Below are 26,243 nucleotides of genomic sequence, written 5' to 3'. Positions count from 1 at the left end.
TGAGGTTACATAATTTTGTTATTAATAAAATTCATAATATAATTATTATTTATATTAAGATAATTGCCATTACCATAATATATTCGTCACTTAATAATCACTTATATATTTGAAGATGTTGTAATAGGTTAAACAGTATAGCCATGGGAGTCGTAACGGGCACCCCCTCTGTAATTTCAGTCTGGCTACACCCATGCATAGGGCTAAATTTCGGATTTAAATTTAGATCTCCAAAAGGTCTGTTATTTTGATACTGCCAGCTAAGAGAAATTTTACTGTATATCTAATAAAAAGGAATTTCAATGCTTTTAAATACGTGTTTATCATATACTGCATTTTAATAATTTAAAAAAATTGTCAATGAATAAACCTTAGATATAGAAACATACAATTTGATATTTTTGTAGTCGTGCATTAGATTTGTATTCAGAAATTTAAAATAAATAATTTTATAATTTTATATGCCATCATTGTCGTCTTCCCAAAACCGAATAAAAATTCCACGTTTCCCTAGAATTAACGCCCAATTAGCCTTCTCAGTCAATTTTCTAAAATAGCAGCTGAAAAATTATTTTTTATCATCTTAATCAAATTATTCCACAAAGCGCCTACATTCCAGAACAGAGGCGTAGCTAGGGTTTTCAGCGCCCGGGGACAACTGAAGATTTTGCGCCCCTTTCTCTGTGCCATGAAAGGAAAGCATTTCATTCTAAAATTTCTGAACATCAATTTGGCGCCCCCTGAATGCTGCGCCCGGGGACAGATGTCCCCCTTGCTCCACCCTAGCTACGCCACTGTTCCAGAAGAACAAATGGCTCCTGACATCTTCACAGTACTAATCACCAGATGCTTCGTGTCATCAACTACATGCTGACGGTTTCAATTTTAAATGCTTTACCGGAGTTTCTGAATTTTCCTTGACATTGCGAAAGCTTGAGATAGGGTATGGCACTGGGCACTTATCTACAAATTTATCAAGTGTAACTTCTCATATCATTGTATTAGACTTATGGCTTCCTATCTCCAAGACGGAATTTTTGAAGTGAAAAATTGCAATACTGTTTCTACAACGAGAAACATCTTCGCTGAATTTCCTCAGGGACCAGAACTTTCGCCATATTTCTAAATTATAATATATATATTCGCCATTTACACTTACGATATTTCTAGAGACTCATAAATTACCATAGCTCTTTTTGCAGATGACAGTGCAATTATGAACCAAGCTTTCAACATTACCTCAATATTATAGAAAATTGGCTCACTCATTGGAGGTCTACAGTTCATACTGAAAATTCAAAAGCAGTAATTTTTTATAAAGGGCAAGCACATTTCACACCCCGCAGACCTCTTCTGTTTGAGGAAGCAATTGACCGGGTCGGCGAAGTGAAATATCTAGCAGTCGTTCTAGATAAAAAATTGACTTTTTAGAAACATCTCAGGGTAACTGTGCAAAAGAGTAATATCACGCTTGCAACTATGCTCCCAGCTCTTGGCTCAAGAAGTCATATGGCCTTTAAATAAACTCCTCTTATATAAATCTATACAAGACCAGCATTATTCTATCCTAGTCTTGTCTGGGGCCACGCTGCCAAACTTACTTTCAACCAGTGTAGGATTTACGTATAAGCTATACAAGTTATAACTTAGAGTCCCACTTTCTTGCGAGCCCCCCCCCCCAAATTAAAATATAGTATTAAAATATAGATTAACAGACTCATAAAGGTTCCCATATCTCAAATAGCTTAGGGCCTTATCAAGTCTAAATTCGGCTCTGCCTTCAACATATCCAGGTTCTTCAAAACAAAGCATTTAGAGAGATTATCAACGCGCCATGGTTCATTTCAAATTCGTATATCCACCGTGATCTCAAAGTAGACACAATTCAAAATTATATTCAAAAACTTGCCAAACATTTCCTCTATTCAGTTCTCACTCATCCTAACAATCGCATCAACTCTCTTAGATGTTTTCCATTTCCCAGAGAAAAATCCTATTATCCATCTGACATTCTCCACCCTTATTTTACTCATACAAGACACTTCAACTCATTTTATTCGTTGACTGATGGCGGCCACTTAATAGTTTCGTTTCGTTTTGTCCATACTTCTCATTTTGTTCTACCGATGGTCTTCAGAGTAAAAGGAAGCACTGCTTTCTGACTCTATAATATTTTAGTAGTAGTTTAGCAGCAGCATTATCCTTTCGGCTACTGTTAGAGTCCCAGGGCGAAGTTGTTGGAACAGTTCGCTGCTTTTGTTTGTGAACCACTAAAATATATGTGATCTTATAAAGAATCTTAATCCACGCGTAGTATTTTTTAATATTCTTTATTATTTTGCGTACGTTTCGTTAAAATTTAGAAAAAAATTACATCTTTCATTTTTAATTCTATTTAAACTCCATCGCTAAAAACACGGCAAACTCTCATTATTTTCCTGTTCGAGGGAAACATTACCTTCCTTTAGGGAAAATTGGCAACAAATTCGTCGAATCAAATCTTGCAGCGTTTTTATTTTTTTATTTATTTTTTTTTGTTTTTGTTGACATATGATCAAGAATTGTAAGAAAAGGTTGTGAGAAGTTTCGTAGAGAACATGGATGAGTACGAATCTACTGACAGGTAAACGTTAATTTAAAATTCAGTTAGTTTACTAGTTTGGCGTTTTTGATAAAAATGCTTCAGTTTAAAAACTTGTTTTCTTTGATTCTGATCTTCTATTCATAAGATTAGAGAACTGTTTTTCGGATGAGATAATTTTTTTTTTCCCCCAAAAAAATTTCGCTGTTCCATTAATATGGGATGTAGCGAAACACACATATCAACAGTGCGTATAATTGTTTTAGGTTAGTACATTTCGCTTTTGTTGGTGCCTTCGTTGATTTGCTACCGATTTTCTCTTTGTGGTTATTCATTGCATATACTTGAAAAAAAAAAAGAAAAAAAAGAAAAGAAAAAAGAAAAAAAGCTGAATTTTCTAGAACTGCATTAATTGAATACGAGAAACGAATGTTTTTTCTAAATCCTCATAATGGTAATTTTTCCAAATCCCGAAAAAAGTTAAAAATTCGTTTTTTAAAAATATGTATACTATACCATATTAACTAAATTTTGTAATCTCTTTCTAGATTTTTTATTTTAAAATTTATGATGGACCTCTAATCAAAATTTGATTCACTTTAGTCTTTTGAAATTTGAATTAGTGATATTCATTTTCATCAATATTTTAAATATTTGTTGGTTTAGGACTTCGATTTCAGTTTCTCACTGCATTCCTTTATGCTGTTCGGCTGAGTGAATTCAATTTTTTAATTTCTTAAAAAATTGAACATCTTAAATTTAAGGTACTTTTGATGGTTTTTCTAAAAGCAGATGGTGGAACAATAAATTCTGATTTTTTTATGTTGAACAGGGAGCTAACTTTTCTCCTTTACTAATGTACTTTCATTTATAAGAGTATTTAAGAAAACGTTGAACCTCTGAGACACATGGTCACAAATTTCATCTGAAATGAAAATCTCAAAATTTTACTGCCTAAATTTTGAATCATTTTTACATGTAAATTTAATCAATTATATCTCAATTTTATGCCTGTGAGACAGGTTCCTCGAACATTACATCTGTGGCATAGTTGTGATTTCAAAAGATTAGTTTGGGTAACATTTAGATTTAATATTATTATGCTGTTATATAAACTGTTATTATTTGTAGCACATGATAGATGTTTTTTTATGTAAATTGGCAAGAAATAAGTGTAACTGATTGGATATAGGTTTGATATTTATTAAAGCATATTTATAAAGTATGCTAATAATAAGGAGGATCTTAAAAAGAAAGGCTAATCTTTGGAATATAGTAACTGATACTTTGGCGACATTTTGGTAAGGCGATAAAGGTTACTAGCTAGGACTTTGGCAGTGTACATGGATAAAGTCAAGAGTGTGCGCAATGCCATTTTTGTGCAATTCTGGGATTTTTTTTTAAGTGAAAATATTTCGACGTGTACATGGATACCGTGTATGTGCACTTCTTAAAAACGCGGCAAGCAGTGGGCGATTCTGCACTTTCTCCCAATTTCTCCCCTAATCTTCATCATGATTAAGCACTTTTGTTTCGTAAAAGTTCTAGCATAAGCGTAATTCGGCTAGCAGATTGTTGGAAAAAAATGTTGAGTAAAGAAAAAAAAACATGCCTTTACTTCGTGAAAGCAAAATGGCATCCAAACAAAAACTAGCAGGTTGCTGTAGCAGGGTTGGCCGCCAAATTTTCGCCAAAAAATCGCTAAGTTACCATAATCCAAAGATTAACCAAAAGGGGCTAATTAATTTTTACATGCAGATAATTGTTATTGAGGAAAATGATAAGTCGTCAAATTTATTACATAAAGAGAAAATACATCAACTAATACAATATAACAAATAATAATTCATCCATCTTTTCAAGTATTCATATAAGAATTGAAATTGTTGTAATAAGTACAAATTTAACTAAATTTATGTGAAAAACATTAATAATTTATAAGACTGTTATAAAAATTACAACACATGAAAGTAGTGTCGATAGTTTGAATGATGTATTATGTATATGATAAGAATGCTAATGTTAGTAAAATAGTGCACAAGATTGCAATGGATTCTATACAAGGTATGTTGTTCATTGTGTTGTAAATTATTGTTTCTTATACCATTTAACTTTAATTTTGCATATTCTTATTTATTGTTTGTTTTTCTGTAAAAATTATATACAATAGAAAAATAGGGTTTTTTTCCTTCATTACTGCATGCCATCATGGTATAATAGGAAAGCTCAACTGGCAGGCAAATGGGAAGGTCCAGAATTCTAGTCCTGGCAAGGGCATCACACATTTTCCATGCCTCCTGCGGGAGAAAGGTTCAAAATTCAAGTCCTGATAAGGCTTTGCACATTTAGACGTGCTTCAAAAAAGTGCCAAATAGTCTCTATGATATACAATGCAAATCATTTAACACGAAACTGAGGGCATTGAAATATTTTTTCGTGTTGAAAGGATATTGGGGGGGGGATATATTCAACAAAATTAAGTTTATTAGTGTACATTTTATTTACATAGATCTGTATAATTGCAGGTATTTAATAAAAATCAATGAAACACAAAAATCCACAAGGACTTAATTTAATACAAAATTTTCAAGTTTTCTGAAAAATCAAACATTTATTGAGTTTTTGAAAAATAATCTGCTATTTTTCTTTATGTTGTCTTTTTTAGTATCAAATTGTTCGATGTCGTCCATTTTGTAATTCAGTTCAACATTGGAATGTGCATCTAAATAACTGCTCATACTTTTCACGATGTTCCTCATTTCGAATAACCTGGAAATAAGAGCTGCATTATTCATTTTATTTTCGTTGTCGGAATCTGCATCAATGATATTTTTTTAGCTTTGAACAAACTCCAAATTCTCTGCTATAATTGGGGCTGTACACACATTATCATCATCTACTGCAACAAATTCTTCCGATGATACAGTAAGACAGTCTAATACAGTCAAAAGTCTTTAATCCGGACTCGTTGGGACTTCGGCGATTCCGGATTATCGATTTTTCCGGATTATAGATCGTCAGTTTAAATCTGGTAAGATGGCATGCAGAAATTGTAAAATTAAAAATATGAAACTGTAATTTATGAAATAAAGAGCAATTATCATCTAAAGGGTATCAAAATTTGCAAAAAAAAAAGGCTTAATATTTATTTGTTTACTTTATTAAACATTTCTTTCAACGCGCGCATGCGTAAAGCGTACATTACGCATAGTGAAAATTAGAAAATTGCAACAAGAAAACTATTTGATGTGTATTCGTGATATTTATAATGACGAGGAATTTGATTTAAATCATATCAAAGACAGAGTACATCGAGATGAAATACTACATTTAGTAAGGAATTATAAGCCGAATAAAATGAAGACATCTGCCCTGAAGATAAGGATAGTGCTGACAGATCAATTTCCAGTTCAATGCGTGCTGGGATGTCCCCCACCGCGCAGAGCGGCGTGAAATTGACAAACAGATTTCGGAATGGTTAGAGAAACAAAGGAGCCTTTATTCATTTTTTTGCAGCAATTCCACTTTTTGTTTGATGGACATTGAAAAATTCTTTCCCTTTGTAGATCCAGCATCAGAAATTCTATTTGACATAATCACAAGTTCCAACTTACTTTTATAAAATTGCTCTAACAGTCTGCAAAAAATAATAAGCCGGATCCAATTCGAAGATTAAGGAACAAAACGCAATCTGCAACATTAACTGAAATAGATAATTAGATAATTTTAGCTTACCTTATACTGTCCGTTATACATTAAATGTGCATGCGTAAACGTATTATGCGCATGCGACGAGGTATTATGTGCAATTCGTTGACGCATGCGCAGATAGTTTGTAGATTTGAGGTCCAGATTAACGACTTTTGACTGTAATACAGAAACGTTCTCAAACATTTCATTAAGTGTCGGCTCAGTTTCAATATCCTTCTTCTCCATTTTGTTTGGCGCGGACCAAACTCGCTGATTTTTTACACACATTGCGAATATCGCCAACTGTGTTGTGTTAGATTTTGGCTATTTTTTGTAATACAGTCAAAAGTCGTTAATCTGGACTCGTCGGGACTTCGGCGATTCCGGATTATCAATTTTTCTGGATTATAGATCATCACTTTAAATCTGGTAAGATGGCATGCAGAAATTACAAAATTAAAAATATGAAACCATAATTTCTGAAATAAAGAACAATTATGATCTAAAGGGTATCAAAATTTACAAAAAGAAAAAGCTTAATATTTATATGTTTACTTTATTAAACATTTCTTTCAATGTAAGTTGTTTAAGTTGCTTCGTTTCATGTGATACCTTCTCTTTAATTCTATTAAACAGACATAATTTCTTGTTTAGTTACAAAGTTTTGCTGTTCAAGTCCTATAATTGCTGTGTCGAGAATACCCACTAATTTGTCAATCGAAATGTTTTCGTTTTCAATAACCTCTCTGTCACTTTCTTCACTATTGGAAGCGAATTATAATGACGAGGAACTTGATTTAAATCATATCAAAGACGGAGTACATCGAGATGAAATACTACATTTAGTAAGGAATTATAAGCGAAATAAAATAAAAACATCTGCCCTGAAGATAAGGATAGTGCTGACAGATCAACTTCCAATTAATTGCGTGCCGCGGCGTTTCTCCCCCCCTCTGGCGCAGAGCAGCGGGATTTCAAAACATACTTTCACTTTGTAGATCCTTTACATATTAGTAAATATATATCGGAAATTCTATTTGACATAATCGAAAGTTCAAGCTTACTTTTATAAAATTGCTGTAACAGTCTGCAAAAAATAATAAGCCGAATCCAATTCGAAGATTAAGGAACAACGCAATCTGCAACATTAACTGAATTAGATAATTTTAGCTTAGCTTACACTGTCTGTTATACATTAAACGCGCATGCGTAAACGTATTATGAGCTCGTGCACACGCATATTCGCAGCCGTAAAGGTTTTACGCGCACGTGTAAACACCTATGCGCATGTGTCAACGCGACGCATGCGCAGAAAGTCTGTAGCTTTGAGGTCCGGATTATGGGTGTCCGAATTAACGACTTTTGACTGTAGTAATCCTTTCATATGGACCCAAGTTTGGTTTTCAGTTGCTGTGTTTGCTTGCACTTGCGTGGCATAGTCTTGGATTTTGAACTTGCTATTATTTTGCTGTGGGTACTATCATTTGAGTATTTCTGAGGTGGGTGAGAGGATGGATGTTGATTAACACCGGATGAGCCAAACTGACCAAAAATTTAATTGAATTGCTTACCTGGAGGATGGAGGAGATGGTGGTGGGAAGCATGAACATATGCATGTGAAAAAAAGGTATGCTAAAAAGTTGATGTTTCATTTATTTATTCGTCTCTGTTAATTTTTGTTAAAAGATTTGTTGTTTAATGTTTTTATGTTAAGAAATATGTATTTTTGGTTTTTTACTCTCTGTTTGTGTATTTTTGGTTATTTGTTTGTCTCTGTGTGTTAAGACAGCGGCGAATTTTTTCTGGTTAACATGATAGTTTTAACTTTATTTTAGCTCCTTATTTTGTGTAAGTGAAAATAGATCAATGTTAAGGCAATACATGGACAAAGTTAAGGCAGTGTGGAATGCCCAGTTTGTGCAATTTTGAGATGTTTTTGAAGTTAAAATAGGTCAATGTGTACATGGACACAGAGTTTGTGTAAGCCTTTGACTTTTTGTTTTGGTTTTGTGTAATGGACAGAAGAATTGACATCATCTTGAAATTGGTGCTGATCTTGGCATAAAAAAAAAAGAGACGATTCGCCAAGGGGTACAGTAGAGTAAATTTTAACCATACTTTTCTGTCAAGTTGATAGTAATGTAAAACTTAGACGTGAAACTGTCGAGGACTTTTTGAATTAAAGAAGCTGTGTGAAGAAAGAAGCTTTTAAGTATGGCAGAAGGTTCTGGTTTGTTTTTGAGCAGTTGCTTAAATAATGCAGAAATGGAGGTGAGTGATTGAAAATTAATAAGTAAAATACATCATGTTTTAAAATTTTGAAACCAGAAACTGTTCAGCAGTTTCTGGTACAGCTCCAGAAACTGTTGATGAAATAAGCACATGAAGACAAATAGTTTTCTAATTGTTTAGATAACATCAAGATTTCTATAAAAAGAAATTTGTTGGCAGAACTAACTCTTAGACTTGGTTAAACCCAGATTATTACAGAGTACAGTGCTAATATATTGACAATCCTATCTCAATATCAGAGACTATCATATATAATCCGGACTCGTCGGGACTTCGGCGATTCCAGATTATCGATTTTTTCGGATTATAGATCATCAGTTTAAATCTGGTAAGATGGCATGCAGAAATTATAAAATTAAAAATATGAAACCATAATTTATGAAATAAAGTACAATTATGATCTAAAGGGTATCAAAATTTACAAAAGAAAAAAAAAAAAAAAAAAAAAAAAAAACTTAATATTTATTTGTTTACTTTATTAAACATTTCTTTCAATTTAAGTTGTTTAAGTTGCTTCGATTTTTATGTGATACTACATTCTCTTTAATTCTTTAAACAGACATAATTTCTTGTTCAGTTACAAAGTTCTGCTATTCAAGTCCTATAATTGCTGTGTCGAGAATACCGACTAATTTGTCAATTGAAATTTTTTCATTTTCAATAACCTCTGTTACTTTCTTCGCTATTGGAAGCGAATTATAATGACAAGGAATTTGATTTAAATCATATCAAAGATGGAGTACATCGAGATGAAATACTACATTTAATAAGGAATTATAAGCCAAATAAAATAAAAACGTCTGCCCTGAAGATAAGGATAGTGCTGACAGTTCAACTTCCAATTCATTGCGCAGTGCTGCGGCGTTAAAGATAAACAAAGTTTAGATAAACAAACGTTAAAGTTTAGATAAACAAAGGGTATGCCTTTATCCATTTTTTGTAGCAATTCCACTTTTTGTTTAATGAACTTTGAAAGATACTTTCGCTTTGTAGATCATTTACATATTAATAAATATATATCAGAAATTCTATTTGACATAATCAAAAGTTCAAGCTTACTTTTATAAAATTGCTCTAACAGTCTGCAAAAAATAATAAGCCAGATCCAATTCGAAGATTAAGGAACAATGCAATCTGCAACATTAACTGAAATAGATAATTAAATAATTTTAGCTTAGCTTATATCGTCCGTTATACATTAAACGCACACTCGTAAATGTATTTTGCGCACGCGCACAAGCATATTCTCAGCCGTAAAGGCGCATGCGTCAGCAGAAAGTTTGAAGCTTTGAGGTCCGGATTATAGATCATTCCGGATTATGGGTGTCCAAATTAATGACTTTTGACTGTATATACAATATCCAGTTATGTTTTGAAGACATTTCACATTCTAAACAAAGATTTACTGCTTTGCCATTTGAATTCCAGATGTCATTATATGAGATCTGGAATTTCTTATTTCCATGCCATTATAGGACAATAGAAAAAATAAGTTGTATTTACCTGAATCACTTCCCCCCGGGGGTCGACGTAGAGAACTCTGCGAAGCTACTGGCTAGGATCTGTACCTAGGCAGTCTCGGCCACGGGAGTATAAAATCACGAGCCTGGCGGTTCCACAGCCCGGGGTTGGGTCATTTGTATGGTTGGACCTCGGGGGAAAGGCGTAAGACATATACCAGATGGTTCTGTAGCTTGGTGTGGGACAGCACCGAGTTTGCTAGGTAATGTCCTGATGGGACGCGCTGCCCGTGTAGTACTGGCGTGAGCATTTAAACCACCGGTCAAGTCCATCAGGTTTTCAGGTCACGCCTCCGTCGAAAAACCGAGAACAGGGAGTGGTGACCCCTTGGGGCCGGCCCAGTAAACGGATGATTTTTGGAGTTATTCAGTCTGAGGCTAACAGCTGGTGTGGGACCCGGTTCTCCAGACATTAAGGAATTAGTTTAAAACTCCTAAGTGGTTTTTGTAAAGTTGGGCTGAGGCTAAGTTTTGGATTTGTGCTCCACGACTCCAGTCCATAAAGTCGAATTCGTTTTTGTGGCCTACCTGCCACGACCTTCCCCTGCCTGATATGGGGGTTCACAGTAGGTCGATTCCCTCAGTTGCGTAACTATTTGCAGGAGAGGTGTACAAATTTTGATTGATTACCTGAATCATGTGAGGAAACAGGATCCAAATTTAAAGGTATATTTTTTAGGCCCTGCCATTCCTCCAAAAAACTACAGTTAGTGCCACATACTAAACTTCAGTCTTCAACGTCTGTGACAACACGTAACAAGAAAGGTTACTTTCTGATAATCTAGACTTCCATGAAAGGTCGCTAACTCATTGAAGACTTTGCGAATTGATGAAAAGAGCTTTTCTTGGCTCATAGATAGTGTTTTTTTTTTTTTTTTTTTTTTTTTTTTTCTCCATAAATGATAATATGATGCATTAAATGCAAAGAAGCAATCCAACTTAAAGTTGGTTTCAAACTGTTGCCAAATGGCCAGCAATCCTGACCACAGTTGCTTATAATCTGCTCATCATGAGGAGAGCTCTAAGTAAAGTTGTCACTTTATTGCAGTTCATGAATAATTTGCTATTTAAATAATGAGGGCTAGTCATAATATAAGAAATACTATCATGAAATATAAGAAATCCCATCGAGACTGTATTGTCAATTTTTATAAAAAATTGTTTTAGTGTGAGCTAATTTTATTTTGGAGATAAAAAGACTTCTCCTTGGCAGTGGTTTAGTAAATAAATTATAATCTTTTGACTGATGACATAATATGTCAGTCATGTTCTGCATTATAAGCAGTCTCAGCATTGTTAAGTCACCATCTTTGCAGCAGCAGTATTGGCATATAGTTTAGTTTCACACTAGCAGATCACAGTAGTGTGTCTGTTGCAGTTTTTGGTTCCTGGCATTGGCTCCTTGGAAACCTTTGGAAAAATGGAGGTGTTTGTTCACCAAGGGATATTTATTTTGCAATGAATTATTAAGAAACATACTTCTGCAAAGAGTGTCAAAACTGAAAGATGAAAGCATTCAACAAAATGGTCGACCATTTTGTTGAATTTTTCATTATAAGGTACATACTACATAGTAGTTTATAAGTGAGTACCTATAATTTCAGGCATTGACTTTGGCTATGATGAAAGAGGACATAATTACCCCTAGGGTCGTTACGTTTTAGGAGGTGACACTCACTAAAAATATTCAAAATATGTGAAATGGTAATGCTAGAAGCATTCAATAATAAGTAACAAAATGCACAAGATAATAAAAGAATTATGATGTCCTCCTAAGAAAATACACTATTTTCTGATTATCCACTGAACCCTAAAAAAAAATTGGCAACTGTTTGGCGGCTAATTGTTTGCAAATGTACGATATGGAAGATAAATACAGTCAAAAGTCGTTAATCCGGACTCGTCGGGACTTCGGCGATTCCGGATTATCGATTTTTCCGGATTATAGATCATCAGTTTAAATCTCGTAAGATGGCATGCAGAAATTCTAAAATTAAAAATATGAAACCGAAATTTATGAAATAAAGAACAATTATGATCTAAAGGGTATCAAAATTTGCAAAAAGAAAAAGCTTAATATTTATTTGTTTACTTTATTAACATTATTTAACATTTCTTTCAATGTAAGTTGTTTAAGTTTTGCTTCGTTTCATGTGATAATACTTTCTCTTTAATTCTATTAAACAGACATAATTTCTTGTTTTTTGTTTTCAATAACCTCTGTCACTTTTCTTCGCTATCGGAAGCGAATTATAATGACGAGGAACTTGTTTTAAATCATATCAAAGACGGAGCATATCGAGATGAAATACTACATTTGGTAAGGAATTATAAGCCAAATAAAATAAAAACATCTGCGCTGAAGATAGTGCTGACAAATCAACTTCCAATTCATTAGGCGCCCGCCGCCGAGCAGCGTGAAATTGATAAACAGATTTCGGATTTCAAAACATACTTTCGCTTTAGATCCTTTACATATTAACAAATATATATCGGAAATTCTATTTGATATAATCGAAAGTTTAAGCTTACTTTTATAAAATTGCTCTTACAGTCTGCAAAAAATAATAAGCCGGATGCAATTCGAAAATTAAGGAACAACGCAATCATCAACATTAACTGAAATAGATAATTAGATAATTTTAGCTTATACGTCCATTATACATAAAATGCGCACGCGAAAACGTATTCTGCACTTGCGCACACTCATATGCGCAGTCGTAAAAGGTCTTACGCGCACGCGTGAACGCCTCTGCGCATGTGTCAACGTGGCGCATGCGCAGAAAGTTTTTAGTTTTGATGTCCGGATTATAGATCATTCCGAATTATGGGTGTCCGAATTAACGACTTTTGACTGTAATAGCTATTTTATAAGATAAATAATAGTTATAAAAGTGCGAGAAACATCTCTTCTTCTCTACTCTCTACATATAATAAAACAGAGAGTCTGTCTGTGTGTCTTTCGTTCGCGCTGCGCGTAAGCTAATAGACCCACGGCTACGAAATTTGGTACATAGGGGCATCTAGACAACAGCCAGTGCACCTCGAAGCGATTTTTTCGAAATTCGAATTAGAATCGTTTTTATTTTATGTTTTGTGACGAAATCGCGTTGTTTTGAGACATACTGGACTATAGGAAAGCGAGATTTTACTCTACACACGCCATTTTCACATCGTCATGAAACGTAGGCACTTAGCTATTTTACGAACTTAAAATAAATTTCGTGTTTCAATAAATCGATTAAATACGAATTTATTTAACAAAGGGAGCTTAACACCTTTTCAACGGGATTTTTTCTAAAAACGTATATGTTTAAAAATGTACTGTTTATTTTTCTTTGATTTTTGGACACATTAAACTTTTATCCTTGCGACTGCTTATACAAAAAGAATTTTGGAAAAATGATAATATCTTGCATTTTTAAAAAACTTTTTAAATGAAGCTTCCGAGTACACTTCTCACATCTTTACAAATGTGATTTTGGCAACAATTTTCCTTTCTTATTGTTGTTGATAGATTTTTGATGAAATCGCATTATTTTTAATAGTTTCATTCTTTTAGAAATATGGGTTTGGCAACAATTTTTCATCGTATTTCTTATGTCACTGTTTTTAAGAGATTGGCATATTTCATTGCCATTTTTTTATATATATAATACATTTTTATTGATGTTTTTTATAAAGTTGTTCTGCAGAGTAAAATTCTGCACGGAATTTTTTGTTTTTTTGAGTTTCTTTCATGTTATTTTTTGCTTATTTCACTGTTTGTAAGATATTGAAAAGTTTTGCATGATTTTTTTTCTTCAACGGAAAGTTGGTTAATTTTTTTTATTAGGATAATTAATATTTGTGTTAAGGGATATAGCTTATTTCATTGTAATTTTTGGTGCTACTTTGGTAGACGGTCGCACGGATTTTGGCAATTTTTCTTTTGGCGAATAATACGACTTATGGTAAACCCATTGCTGGATAAGTTATTTATGGTAACCGATACTTTGTTGTCATTTTATTAAAAAAAATGCATTTTATTATGCATAAATTCCATGTTTTAAATATTATTTATGGCTTCTAAATATTAAAAATCAATTTAATTTTGCATTTGTTTTAAAAATGATTTTATTATGAATGATTATTTAAATAATTTTAATTCTATGTGTAATGTAATCAGCTCCCTTATTGGCTACTGAATATTTGTGCATTATGTCCGTTTCGAAGATGAATGTTGTTATTGGTAATTACCAAGAATTATTGGTATCAGAATAAAAAAATTGTCCTTTGAGACCTTATTTTGGTCAACTTGGCTTTCCTAATCAAAGATTTATTTATAAATTGTTAATAGCGTCAGAGGAAATTTATTTTAAATTTTTGGAGAAAACCTCCCTAATTGCTTCTCCAATGATGTGGATCACAGATGAAAATTGTTTTTTTTTTTTCCTGGTACTTATCAATATATGACAGGTAAAATACTTAAATGTAAGTACATAATTTTCTTTTACTTTATAATTATATACTTCAACTTTTATTAAAAAATTAATACAATGTTTTAAAAAATTTCTGAGATATTTATTGCCACATATGTTTTAATGTTAAATAATTAAATCCTATAAAACTTATTTTAAAGTATTTAAGTAATATTTTAATTCTTTTAAAAGTTGATATGATGTTTTTAATTCGATATTCAATTTAAGCAATATTTTAGTCCAATTAAATGTTGGTGCAATGTTTTTATAGCGGTGTTTTTATTCTTTATATGAAAGTAATAATTTAACCTTACTTTAGCATTTTATACTCTTAGTAAATGTATTTATTTACATTTGCCAGCCATCTTAAAAAACAACGTTTTCAACAAAAAATTAATTCATTATTTTTAACGATATTTATTTTTTTAAAGTTTCTAATGCTTTACTATATGCGTAAAATACGTAAAAATAGCATTTTTCAAGATGGCTGATGACTATAAAAACCGTGCTAACAATTGTGCCTATGTAAATCGCCAAAAATCCGTGCAACCGCCTACCAAAGTAGCACGTAATTTTTTTCTCTTGAAAATATAGATAAAATATCATTAATTATACTTTGCTTTTCAGAATTTTTTTTTTTTTTTTTTGTATTCTTTTATATTATTTATTGCTCATTTCACTGTTTTTAAGATATTGAAATGTTTTGAGTGATTTTTTTAGGAAACAAAGTTCTTAACCTTCTTTATACCATTTGAGTTCTTAAGATTTTCCAAAGGGAAGTTGGTTAATTTATTTATTAGGATAATTAGTATTTGTATTAAGGGATATTGCTTATTTCATTGTAATTTTGTTATACGCAATAACTGTTTTTTATGAAGTTCTGCAGAGTAAAATTCTATGCAGTTTTTAAATTTAACATTTGGTGTTCCCTTCAGCCGTTTTTCCGGTACATTCAAAAGCCAGACGAAGGCTGGCAGCGAAGCTGCTAGTCCATAATAAAACTTTTATTTTTCTGCTCTTTACCCCATGTACATAGTGATCTGTTTTAGCTTAAAAAAATTGGAGAAGTGCAGAAACTTGGCTTCATGCGCAACTTCATACTGTTATTTCTTTATGTATGAAAATCAGAGAATTGCACAGATAGCAGCAGTGGTACACAAATTTAATCATTTTTGAAGTACAACTTCATAAGATGCAAATTTTTTCATTCATGGAATGCATTTACGAAGTACAACGTACAACTTCATGGAGTGCAAATTCTTTCATTGAATGCTGTTTGTCAAAAGCCACATTTACGAAGATATGTAATGCTTTTTTTTTTTTTTTTTTTTTTGCTCAGCTGCTGTTGAATGCTGTTTGTCAAAAGCCACATTTACGAAGATATGTAATGCTTTTTTTTTTTTTTTTTTTTTGCTCAGCTGGCAAACTCTTTCGTTACGATTCTTTACAGGTAAAAAAGTGCCCAAACTTATCAAACACCAATCAGAACAGGTGTTAACCAGAAAATTCACCATCAAATTTGAAACCCAAATCCAAACTTATGTGTGACTATATTGTGCATGTGCACATACTTTTGTTGCCACATAAATACTTTTTTCGACATTATGGATTGCTTATTCATGCAATATAGCTCACTGCTTCGTGAATTCTTTTCAGAATTGGGTGGATAATCGGAAAGTACTAAAAATGTGCCTATGTCTAATACTATTCTGAATTAAAAAAAATACGTATGTCAAATTTTTTATGAGTTTATTTGGAAGAAACTTGATAGTTGTAAGCAAAATATAAATTCATTGTGATATATTGTTTAGTTTAATAATGACAATATAGTTAAATATCAATAACAAGATTGAGTTCTGTATATATCGTATATAGTTAATTAGATAATGGTTTATGTTGTGATTAAATTTGTTTTTAATAAAAGTGACACTGCTAAGTGTGAATGTTTTTAATTAAAAGTTAATGCACATTGCATATAAAATTAATAAATCATAGGGCATAAACAATTTTTCAGTATGATGTGTAGTAAAATTCTAAGGGATTTTTAAAATTATTTCTATGACTAGTATGTCAGCAGAGAATGAGTGACATGTTAAAATATTTGGTTTCTTTTTATAATTAGACTTTATGCATACTTTTGTCTGCATAATTAAAAGATTATTGATTGCAACCCAGGATAAAATGTAACTAATGGCCTAGCTAAGGACAGGGCAAGAGGGACATCTGTCTCCAGGTGCAGCATCCAGGAGGCTCTAAATTGATGTTGCAAAATTTAAAAATGAAATGTTTTCGATTCTCGGCAAAATATTCAATTTTTTCTGAGTGCTGAAAATCCTAAGTACAACTCTGAATGTAACGTGTAATGTTTTAGATTCATTAGATTTTTGATGCAGCAGGAGATGTGAAAAATGTGCTATGCCTCTGCAGAGGTTTTAAATTCTGGGCCTGATTGTTAGCTATACATACTCTTGGCATGTGGTGAGGAGGGAGAAAATTACTTTCATGCTTTGATGCTTTGATGATTGGAGAATTGGGGACCCGATTGCCAAAGTCTGATTATAACAAGTTATTGCCGATCACCTTTAAATTTGGTCATCACTGTAGACTCATTAGGTTTTTCGAAGCACATGATGTGAAAAATGTGCTATTCCTTTGCCAAGGTTGGAATTCCAGCCTTTCCAATTTCTTGCAGGACGTGCTATCCAATTACACCACTGAGGCATATGCTACAGTGTGAGAAAACACCTTACAGCATAGTCTTATGGTCTCTATGTCTTGAGGGATGAACTGAATAGACTAAAAAATGCAACTGAATTAATTGAGTTATAAAATGGCATCGTATTGTGTTTTTGGACAAATCATGCTTCAGCCTGCAGGATCATGAATGTCAGATTAGAGTTTGGGGACACTGTAGAGAGAGGCTGCTCGACTATTATGCATTGTCATATTGGCTTGCACCTAGTATTATGGTGTGGAGTGGCATTGGATCCGACTCCCACTGGCCCCCAATATGCGTGTGTGTGTGTGATTATGGCAAAGCCTCGAGGGCTATCTGCCTAAGGGAAGGGATGCCTTCGTGGAGGACTTTCTAAGAGGAACTGGCTCGTATACACGTTACACATGGCAAAAAACCACGAAAACGCCCATGCAGCCAGCCCGTTCGCGGAATTCCCCCCAATATGCATTTATTAGTGTACTTATTAATATTAGTATACAGCCAACATTATATCTCTGAAATTTTGGTGCTTGTTCTTCTTCCTTATCTTCAGGGCTTGTCTGCGGCCACATTTCAGCAGAATCATGCAGGACCACACGCTGCACACAATGTTTTAAGTTTTCTTCTTAGCCCACCATATTGCATTGTCACCCTGGCTCTCTTATTCTTCAGATCTATCACCCATTGAATACGTCTGGTCAATAACTGGAGAATGCATAGTTCGGCATGCTGCACCTGCAGGTACACCAGATGAAATTTGGCTACATATAGAGGCAGCATGGGCTACCATTCCCTAACAACACATCCAAAACCTCTTTCACTCAGTGCCATGGTATGTAGCAGCAGTTGTTGACAAACGTGAAGGCAACATTTGTTACTGATTTTCTGGTCTCTCTCATCTCAAAGAATGCTGTATTTCAAATCAATACATATTGATACTATGTGAAATCTCTGAAATAAATTTGACTGTAATGTCTCTTGTCATTCTTCATGTTGAAGTTTGGATTGCCAGATGTGTATTATGTATTTTTTCATGTGCTTTATATTCATTGTCATAATCATTACCATCATATGGGTATTTATGCACAAGTCATAGTTTTTTGCTTTGTAAGACTTCAAAGTAATTAATTTTTTAATTATCATTGATAAATTTGAACTAATAAATTTTACATGTCATCAGAAAAACAAAAGGATTTATGGGGAAAAAAAAAAAAAAAAAAAAGAACTCATCTGGGATACTAGAAACAATTTGCTGAGAAAATTTAGCTGTATCAAGTGTATGCTTAAACTGTATAACACTGAAAATTGGGTGAAACTGCGAAATTTTTTTAGCAGAATGAGGTTGTGATGTTTTGCCTGATTTTGAGTTCTATGCTTGTTAATTTCTTATTTAGCACTATTGTTTAATGTCAGTAAAAAAAAGCAAATATTTTAGAATTTCATTCAGAATAGTGAAATGGTTAAAATGGAGACTATTTCACTTTCACTTGTAATATGAAGTTAGATGAAACTGTAGTATGATTGTAGAAATCATTCCTCTGCATAGTGGCACATTAAGTAGAGTTAATCACATATTAGTTTGATTCTAAAATATAAAGTACCAGTGCATTTTGTACACCATTACTTTTTTTATCTGAAACTTGTATATGAAAGGGTAAATAAGCTGACTGAGGGATGATTGACTCAAGTAAGTTAATATAGTCAAAAGTCTTTAATCCGGAATGATCTGGACCTCAAAGCTACAAACTTTCTGCGCATGCATTGCGTTTACGCATACGCATATACCTTTACACATGCACGTTTAATGTATAACGGATGGTATAAGCTAAGTTAAAATTATCTATTTATCTATTTCAGTTAATGTTGCAGATAGCGTTGTTCCTCAATCTTCTAATTGGATCTGGCTTATTATTTTTTGCAGACTGTTAAAGCAATTTTATAAAAGTAAGCTTCAACTTTCGATTATGTCAAAAAGAATTTCCGATTCTGGAGCTGCCAAAGGATCTACAAAGCGAAAGCATGTTTCGATGTCCATTAAACAAAAAGTGGCTGCGAAAAATGGATAAAGGCATATCCTTTGTTTCTCTAACCATTCCGAAATCTGTTTATCAATTTCATGCTGCTCTTCGGGGGGGGGGGGCAGCACGCAATGAACTGGAAGTTGATCCGTCAGCACTCTCCTTATCTTCAAGACAGATGTTTTTATTTTATTCGGCTTATAATTCCTTACTAAATGTAGTATTTCATCTCGATGTACTCTGTCTTTGATATGATTTAAATCAAATTCCTCGTCATTATAAATATCACGAATACACATCAAATAGTTTTCTTGTTGCAATTTTCTAATTTTGGCTATGCGTAATGTATGCTTTACAAATGTGCACGTTGAAAGAAATGTTTAATAAAGTAAACAAATAAATATTAAGCCTTTTTTTTTTTTTGTAAATTTTGATGATACTCTTTAGATCATAATTGCTCTTTATTTCATAAATAACGGTTTCATATTTTTAATTTTATAATTTCTGCATGCCATCTTACCAGGTTTAAACTGATCTATAATCCGGAAAAACCGATAATCCGGAATCGCCGAAGTCCAGACGAGTCCGGATTAAAGACTTTTGACTGTATAAAATGTTATTGAAGAATGAAATGTGTGATTGAAAATATGGTGGTAATAATAAAATGTTGATGAAGAATGAAATACCTGAATATTAAAAAAAAAAATTAGAACCGAAGAAAATTAGTTTGTGAATAAAAGCTCCCTTTGTTCTTCTCATCCTTTTTTTTGGGGGGGGGAAGGAGAAAGGGTTAGTTTAGATTAAAGTATTTGAATATGGCAAAGCACATGAGAGTTATCTACCTTAGAGGAGGCATGCTTTCATGGAAAACTGCCACATATTCGTATTATATATGGAGGAAATGGTGCTGACAACCTATTTGCCCAAGATCGAACCTTGGTCGAATTTCCAAATTCAGCAGTCTTAACAACTTGGCCACTGGTGGAATATATTTTTTAGGGCAACAGGTAGTAATCAATAATTCTCATTAAAGAATTCATGAACTTTTTATTTAACTAATTATAGAATGTCTATTTGGAAATTATGGCAAAACAGATGTGGTTACTTTTACCATATAATTAATAAAAAAGGATATATATTGATGAATTGGAATCCTCTTGTTTTTAACCCTCTAAGCGGCAAGACCATACATATACGGCCTAGAATATATTTTGTGATATCTGTAAGAACGTACATATACGTGCGTATTAAAATACGTTAAAGAAATTAATGCAATATATCAAAAGTACACAAATCCAGGTATGAAATACCAAGAGAGTTTTTACATTAAAATAACAAAAATAATTTGTTCTCATAGTAGTTTAGGGAAATTTGTGCTTTCTTAGGGAAAACCCTGGCCACTCGGAGGGTTAAACAATCATTCAAGGAAGCTTGTGTAGTTAGGAGATGTGATCATTTTTATTGTCATTCTGAAAGGTATTCTGAAGTATGTTACAGAATTTTTTTAAAAATTTTGCATATGATTTTCTTTTCATTATAGAATTATGTAAAATTTGTTCATGATTTTACTATTAGTAATATTGATATATATGATAGTTTTTAATTTATGAATATAATTTTCTAGCAGTTTATTTTACCATGTAATTTTGCTTTCTGACAGATTTTAATAAAAATAATGAAATATCTCATTTATGGTGGTATTATTTTGCCATATGTTATTAAAACCATTTTCCTGGTTCTAATAAAGACTCATTAATGGTATATTCCATTTGTTTCTGTCAGATTTGACAAATATTATTATCTTTTATACTTACTTAATTATAAGATGCCCTTTTTTTCTGTTCTAAATATTATTAAAAACGATGCATAGAAGACGATGAAAGAGATGCATACTGGAAATTCATAAGTATTGCATTTTGTGCCTGTGATGTGTTTCCTTTATTTTTGAAATAAGCAGTTTTTTTTTAAATTTGTTATTATAATAGTAAAAATTACTCCTCTGCAACTAGAAAATTTATATGTGTCTTCAAGCATACATGAAATGAACTACCATGTTTCTGTCATTTTGATTCCTTTTTTTGCTTGCCAAACTCTAAGAAGTGCACTACAAAGCTACCTTGAAATGAAAGGTTGTTATGTATGCAATGATCTGGACCTCAAGGATGCATGCCAGAATTCTTTATTAGTAAAATAATTCAGGATATATTTTTGTGGGCATTTCTCCTAAAAGATCAAAAAATAAAATTCAGTAAATTTGCGTAAAAGTGAAACATTTTTAGGATTCCTTGCAGGATGTGTAGCCAACTTCAAGCTAGTTGACATTTCATTACAAACCATTTAAAAATTACTTAAAAAAATAGTATAAATCTTAACTTTTGACATCATGCAGAAACTGTTTAAGAAATACTGTATTACTAATTCTCTAGATAGGCACAGTATTATGACATAATGATGAAAATTAATGTGAGTGTAAAGTTAGATCTGTTAAAGATGCAGATGCAAATAGCTTAGAAGAATCAGACTTTGATACTGATTTAGAAAGAGGTGTTAAGTAATGCACATACTTTAATTGTGCTATTTAAAATTAAGTTTAGTTTTATTTAGAAATATTTTGAAAATGCTTATTTTCTTTAAAAATTTTTTTATAAGAAGAGAAACGTTTTTTTATTGTATTCGTGGAACTGAAATTAAGAGCTATCTTGCAATTAGTGGCATCTTATTATTGAAAGAATGTGTCATTATAAGTATGGAGTTTTTTTATACTTATATATAATTTATATTCTAACAAATATTTTTACTCTTAGTTATTTGAATGAGATTTCCTATAACCCAACTTTGTTGTTGTCTAAGTTAAATACATTAATATATTTATCAGTTTTACCTATGTTTTTAAATTTATAAATCTTTTTCTTTTAACTTTTAATAAAAGCATATGATTCTTTTTTTATTTTTTGCAGAGAAATGTTAAATTACATGAATTTAGCCATAATTAGAGAAATTTATGATGGTGAAAATGCACATGAAGTTTTTGAAAATGAACTGGAAAGAGCTTTGGAAACTAAATGTTCTTGTATTGTCATAGAACCTACTAAATTAGGTGAAGAAACTGCTAGATGGATTTCTGTTGGAAACTGTTTACATAAAACAGCAGTCCTTGCTGGTTTTGGCTCTATATTATCAAATTTTGCTTGGCCAGATAAAATGTACATAAGTTTTCCTCTGAGTGGGGTAAGCTTCTTTTGTGCTGGAGTATATGCTGTATCCTGGCAAAGTGATCCCTGCTGTAAATATCAAGTAGAATTAGATCCTAGAAATCTTGAGAAACTGCCTCTTCACACACTGACTTCTTCATCACCTGTTGTCTTGGTACGCAAAGATGATACTCGCAGGATTGTGTTACATACAGCTATAACATTACTTGCTGTTGCATTTTGTGCATACAGAGTCTTCAAATCATACCAAACTGTATAGTGATTCTTATATTTTGACTAAGTATTAAAGCTGTAGTCTATCTCTTGACATTTTTTAAAAATTGTGTTTGTACTCAGATGCAGTATAAATTTAGGAATACTGAGATTATTTAAAAATATTATCTCCTAAAATATTTTAGACACATTAATTATCTCTTTTGTTTTGGTAGTTGAATACTATTTCTTTATAACTTTTGTAACATGGAAATGTTGAATCACAAAAAATTTCTCTACAGAAAAATTTAAAACAAAGGTTCAGGTATTGAATTATACTTTTTATTAAATGTTTTTTATTTAATTTTAAATTACATATAAAGAGAAAAGTTGTGAAATGATAAAATTCACTGTTTTATTCTTTCATTAGCTTATTATTGAAGATGATAGAAATAATGACATATCAGATTCATTTACTGATATTTAATGAATTACTAACATTTAGTTTTTAATCATGCTTTTTCAGTTGCATCCTTTTACACTTTTACATTTTACACTTTTCCCATGGAGTAAACATTAGTTAATGATTAAATGAAGTGTTCTTGTTTCAGTCATAAAGAGAAATATTCGATTATAAGCATTTAATAACTAATAAGATCTCAAAACACTGATTTAACTTTTTATGTAGAGACTTTTTTGGCTGATGTCTCTGATGAATTATGTGAGAATTGATAGAGTTCCACCATAGTACTATCTGACATTTTTATGAATTAAATGTTAAAACTCCAATGACGACTTTTGTAAAATCTACCAGTTTTATTGGTAGTATCATATTTGAAAGTATTTTTTTGGCTTGTTTAAGTTTTTAATTATTATTATTATTATTTATTTCACAGTTTCTCTCATATTTTGAGAATAAAGGATCTTTATGTAAAAATTATAGTTATAAATTTAGTCCTCTTTTTTGGGGGGGAACCTCCTTTTATGGCAACATTATAAGGAAAGCTTTAGTTTTTGCTTGTATTATGTCCTTCAGTTTTGTCTAATTTGTTTACATGCACAAAATCAACTGATGGGAAAAAAAAAAAAATTTTTTTTAAAGTTTGCCATTTTTAAGAGAATTTTTTTTAATATTATTCAGAAATAAAAATTGCATTCTAATAAAAATGTGTTTCAATGTATAAATAATCATTGTTCTTATGAAATTCTAGTAATTTCTAGTTTGAGTATATCATGATGAATGTTAAATATCTTAGCACATTGTTAAAAGTATTTTAAATATTATATACCAGTGCATGATCAAAGGGCTGTGCTTCAATAAAAAAATATTGCATTCCAAATATTTATAAAAATGTATTATTATTTAAGATTTTTAAGTATTTGCATATTGATCACTGTTGGGAAATTTGGGCTGGCACGAAGGGAATTTTAGTAGCAATCTGGATATTAGAGGTTCTGGTTTGTCGATATGGGTATTGAGAATTTTTATCATCTTTCAATTTTATTATTGTAAACTTGAAACTAATTATTATAATCTATGACAATTTTATTCATTGTATTCTGTTTCTATTGGCAAAATGTGACTTAGATCTGACTTTGTTGCCATAAGTAATTCATACAATTAGTTGTAAAGGATCTTCCTTCTCTAAACTAGTTTTGTACTCGCATTCATATTATCTGTGTGCACATTTTTTATGCTGCAATTCTATAACGTGTTTTCGTTAGCGAATATAATATTATCATATTGGAATTAGAAAATTTTTGACTGTTTGATATTATTCCATGGCTCTAAAAAGAGTCAGTAACTTCTGTCTTAAATATCGTCTTCAAAGACCCATTACAACAGCAGCAAATGCACTGAATCAAAAGCAGAGACAACACCATATTATAAAAAAGGATACAGCATAGTTTAAAGACATGATTGCAGCTAGAGAGTATATCACCATATTATATTATCACCCTACTTAGATATGAACTGAAGTTCTAGTACAGATTAATGTACAAATATTTATTTTTCTTTTTAAGATACCAGAAAATTAATTAGGAAGGAATAGTATGAATTTTTTAAACAAACTTTTGACTATGTATGCACTTTTTTCACTTGAGATTAAAAATTTGAATTTATTTAGTTTTCTACTGAAGTTTCTTTTCTTTTCTTTTCTTTTTTTTTTTTTTTTAATTATTTCTTAGAACATTAAATTTAATTATTTGCACAATGCTAGATATAGCTGAGGAATTTCTTTCCTTTTTTAAAATTGTAATATTGATTATGTATTGTGTTATAGGTTTTTATCTGCAGAGGTTTATAGATATTTTTAACTGTATCTTAATAAATAGAAAAACAGCTTTGATGCTGTCATATAGAGAATAACAATCCAATACCGTATTTAACAAAGAAAATTCTTATTTTTCAAGTGCTTAATATGTAGAATAAACTATTTACTTCTCAGTTTGGAAATTGATGTAATTTATAAATTCAAAATTCACATTTAAGATTAAGAATATGCAGAAATATGAAATACAGCAAAAATGTAATTTTATTTCCATTTGAAACATAAATTTAAAATTTAAATATCTATCTCATTTAATACATTTCTCTTAAAAGTTATTTTTTAATTTTATATATGTGCATAAAAATGGTAAACAGTCATAATTTTCTTTCAAGGTGACTAAATAATAATGTATTCTAAAAAATTATAAAGAATTTGAAATATTGTTTAAATTATAAAAAAGTTAATGAATTGCTTACGACTTTGAATGATTTCAAGTGTAAAATGAGTGTTAACTGTGTGCTAGTAGTATTTTTGTGCTTTTAACACAAAGTGGTAAGTTTTATATCTATGTACTGAGTGTAAATTTCTTATGAAAAATGCCATTAGAAGAAACTTTTGAAATGAAAAAATCATTTGGTATTTTGTTTAATAATGCAATAGTGATAATTTGTATATATATATATATATATATATATATTGCAAGAATAAAACATTCTGATTTTCAACCAGTTCCAGCATATTCTGTCACCATATAATTTATTCTGATTTTCAACCAATTCTACCTAATATCCGTAGAGTTTTTAACTGATACAGAATTTTGTGTCATCTTCTTTTAACTGTGTAGCACAGAAATTTAATAGCATGATGTTATATTTCTTTTGAAATCTTTTAAAAAATATATTTTGGATACTAATACATACATATTTCTTAAGATTTAAAATGTATGTTGTTAAATGTGAAATGAGTTGTTGATATTTATAATGGTTCATATAAATAACATAAATAAGTAAAGTTGCTATAGTTTTCATTCTCATATTTCTTCATTCCCAATGAAACTATTACATTCCTACTTCAAACTTACTTGAATTTATTGTTAAGCACATAAAATATTTATTTGTTGGACTGTATTATGTATTATAAATCATATTGTCAAGGGCTAATTTTTGTTGTATATATTGGTATTTAATATGTGTTATAATTAATCTTAATATTAAATAGTAAGCTTTAGGATTGGCAATTAGCATTTGCCAACTGCAACAGCTCAACTAAGTTTAGATTTAAATACGATT

At 31.4% G+C, this 26,243-nt stretch overlaps 1 protein-coding gene across 1 annotated transcript; it reads left to right on the top strand.

Moving 5' to 3' along the window:
* Positions 1-2,466: 2,466 nt before the first annotated feature.
* Pmi (Transmembrane protein Pmi) lies at positions 2,467-25,683 on the top strand. The gene is made up of 2 exons (XM_035378322.2): positions 2,467-2,623; positions 22,235-25,683. The coding sequence occupies exons 1-2, from the start codon at positions 2,598-2,600 to the stop codon at positions 22,746-22,748; spliced, it is 540 nt and encodes a 179-aa protein (XP_035234213.1). The 5' UTR covers positions 2,467-2,597; the 3' UTR covers positions 22,749-25,683.
* The last annotated feature ends 560 nt before the right edge of the window (positions 25,684-26,243 follow it).

The sequence above is a fragment of the Stegodyphus dumicola genome, chromosome 5 (assembly GCF_044657685.1).
Source record: "Stegodyphus dumicola isolate Sdum_Otavi_A_Nest chromosome 5, ASM4465768v1".
NCBI classification, from domain to species: domain Eukaryota; kingdom Metazoa; phylum Arthropoda; class Arachnida; order Araneae; family Eresidae; genus Stegodyphus; species Stegodyphus dumicola.
Note: the sequence above shows the minus strand (reverse complement) of the source record. Positions and strands in the feature narration are given on the sequence as shown.

Coding starts and splice junctions, on each gene's coding strand:
- Pmi (XM_035378322.2), top strand. CDS start 2,598: ATGGATGAGTACGAATCTACTGACAG. Junction 2,624..22,234: donor GAGTACGAATCTACTGACAG/GTAAACGTTAAT, acceptor TATTTTTTGCAG/AGAAATGTTAAATTACATGA.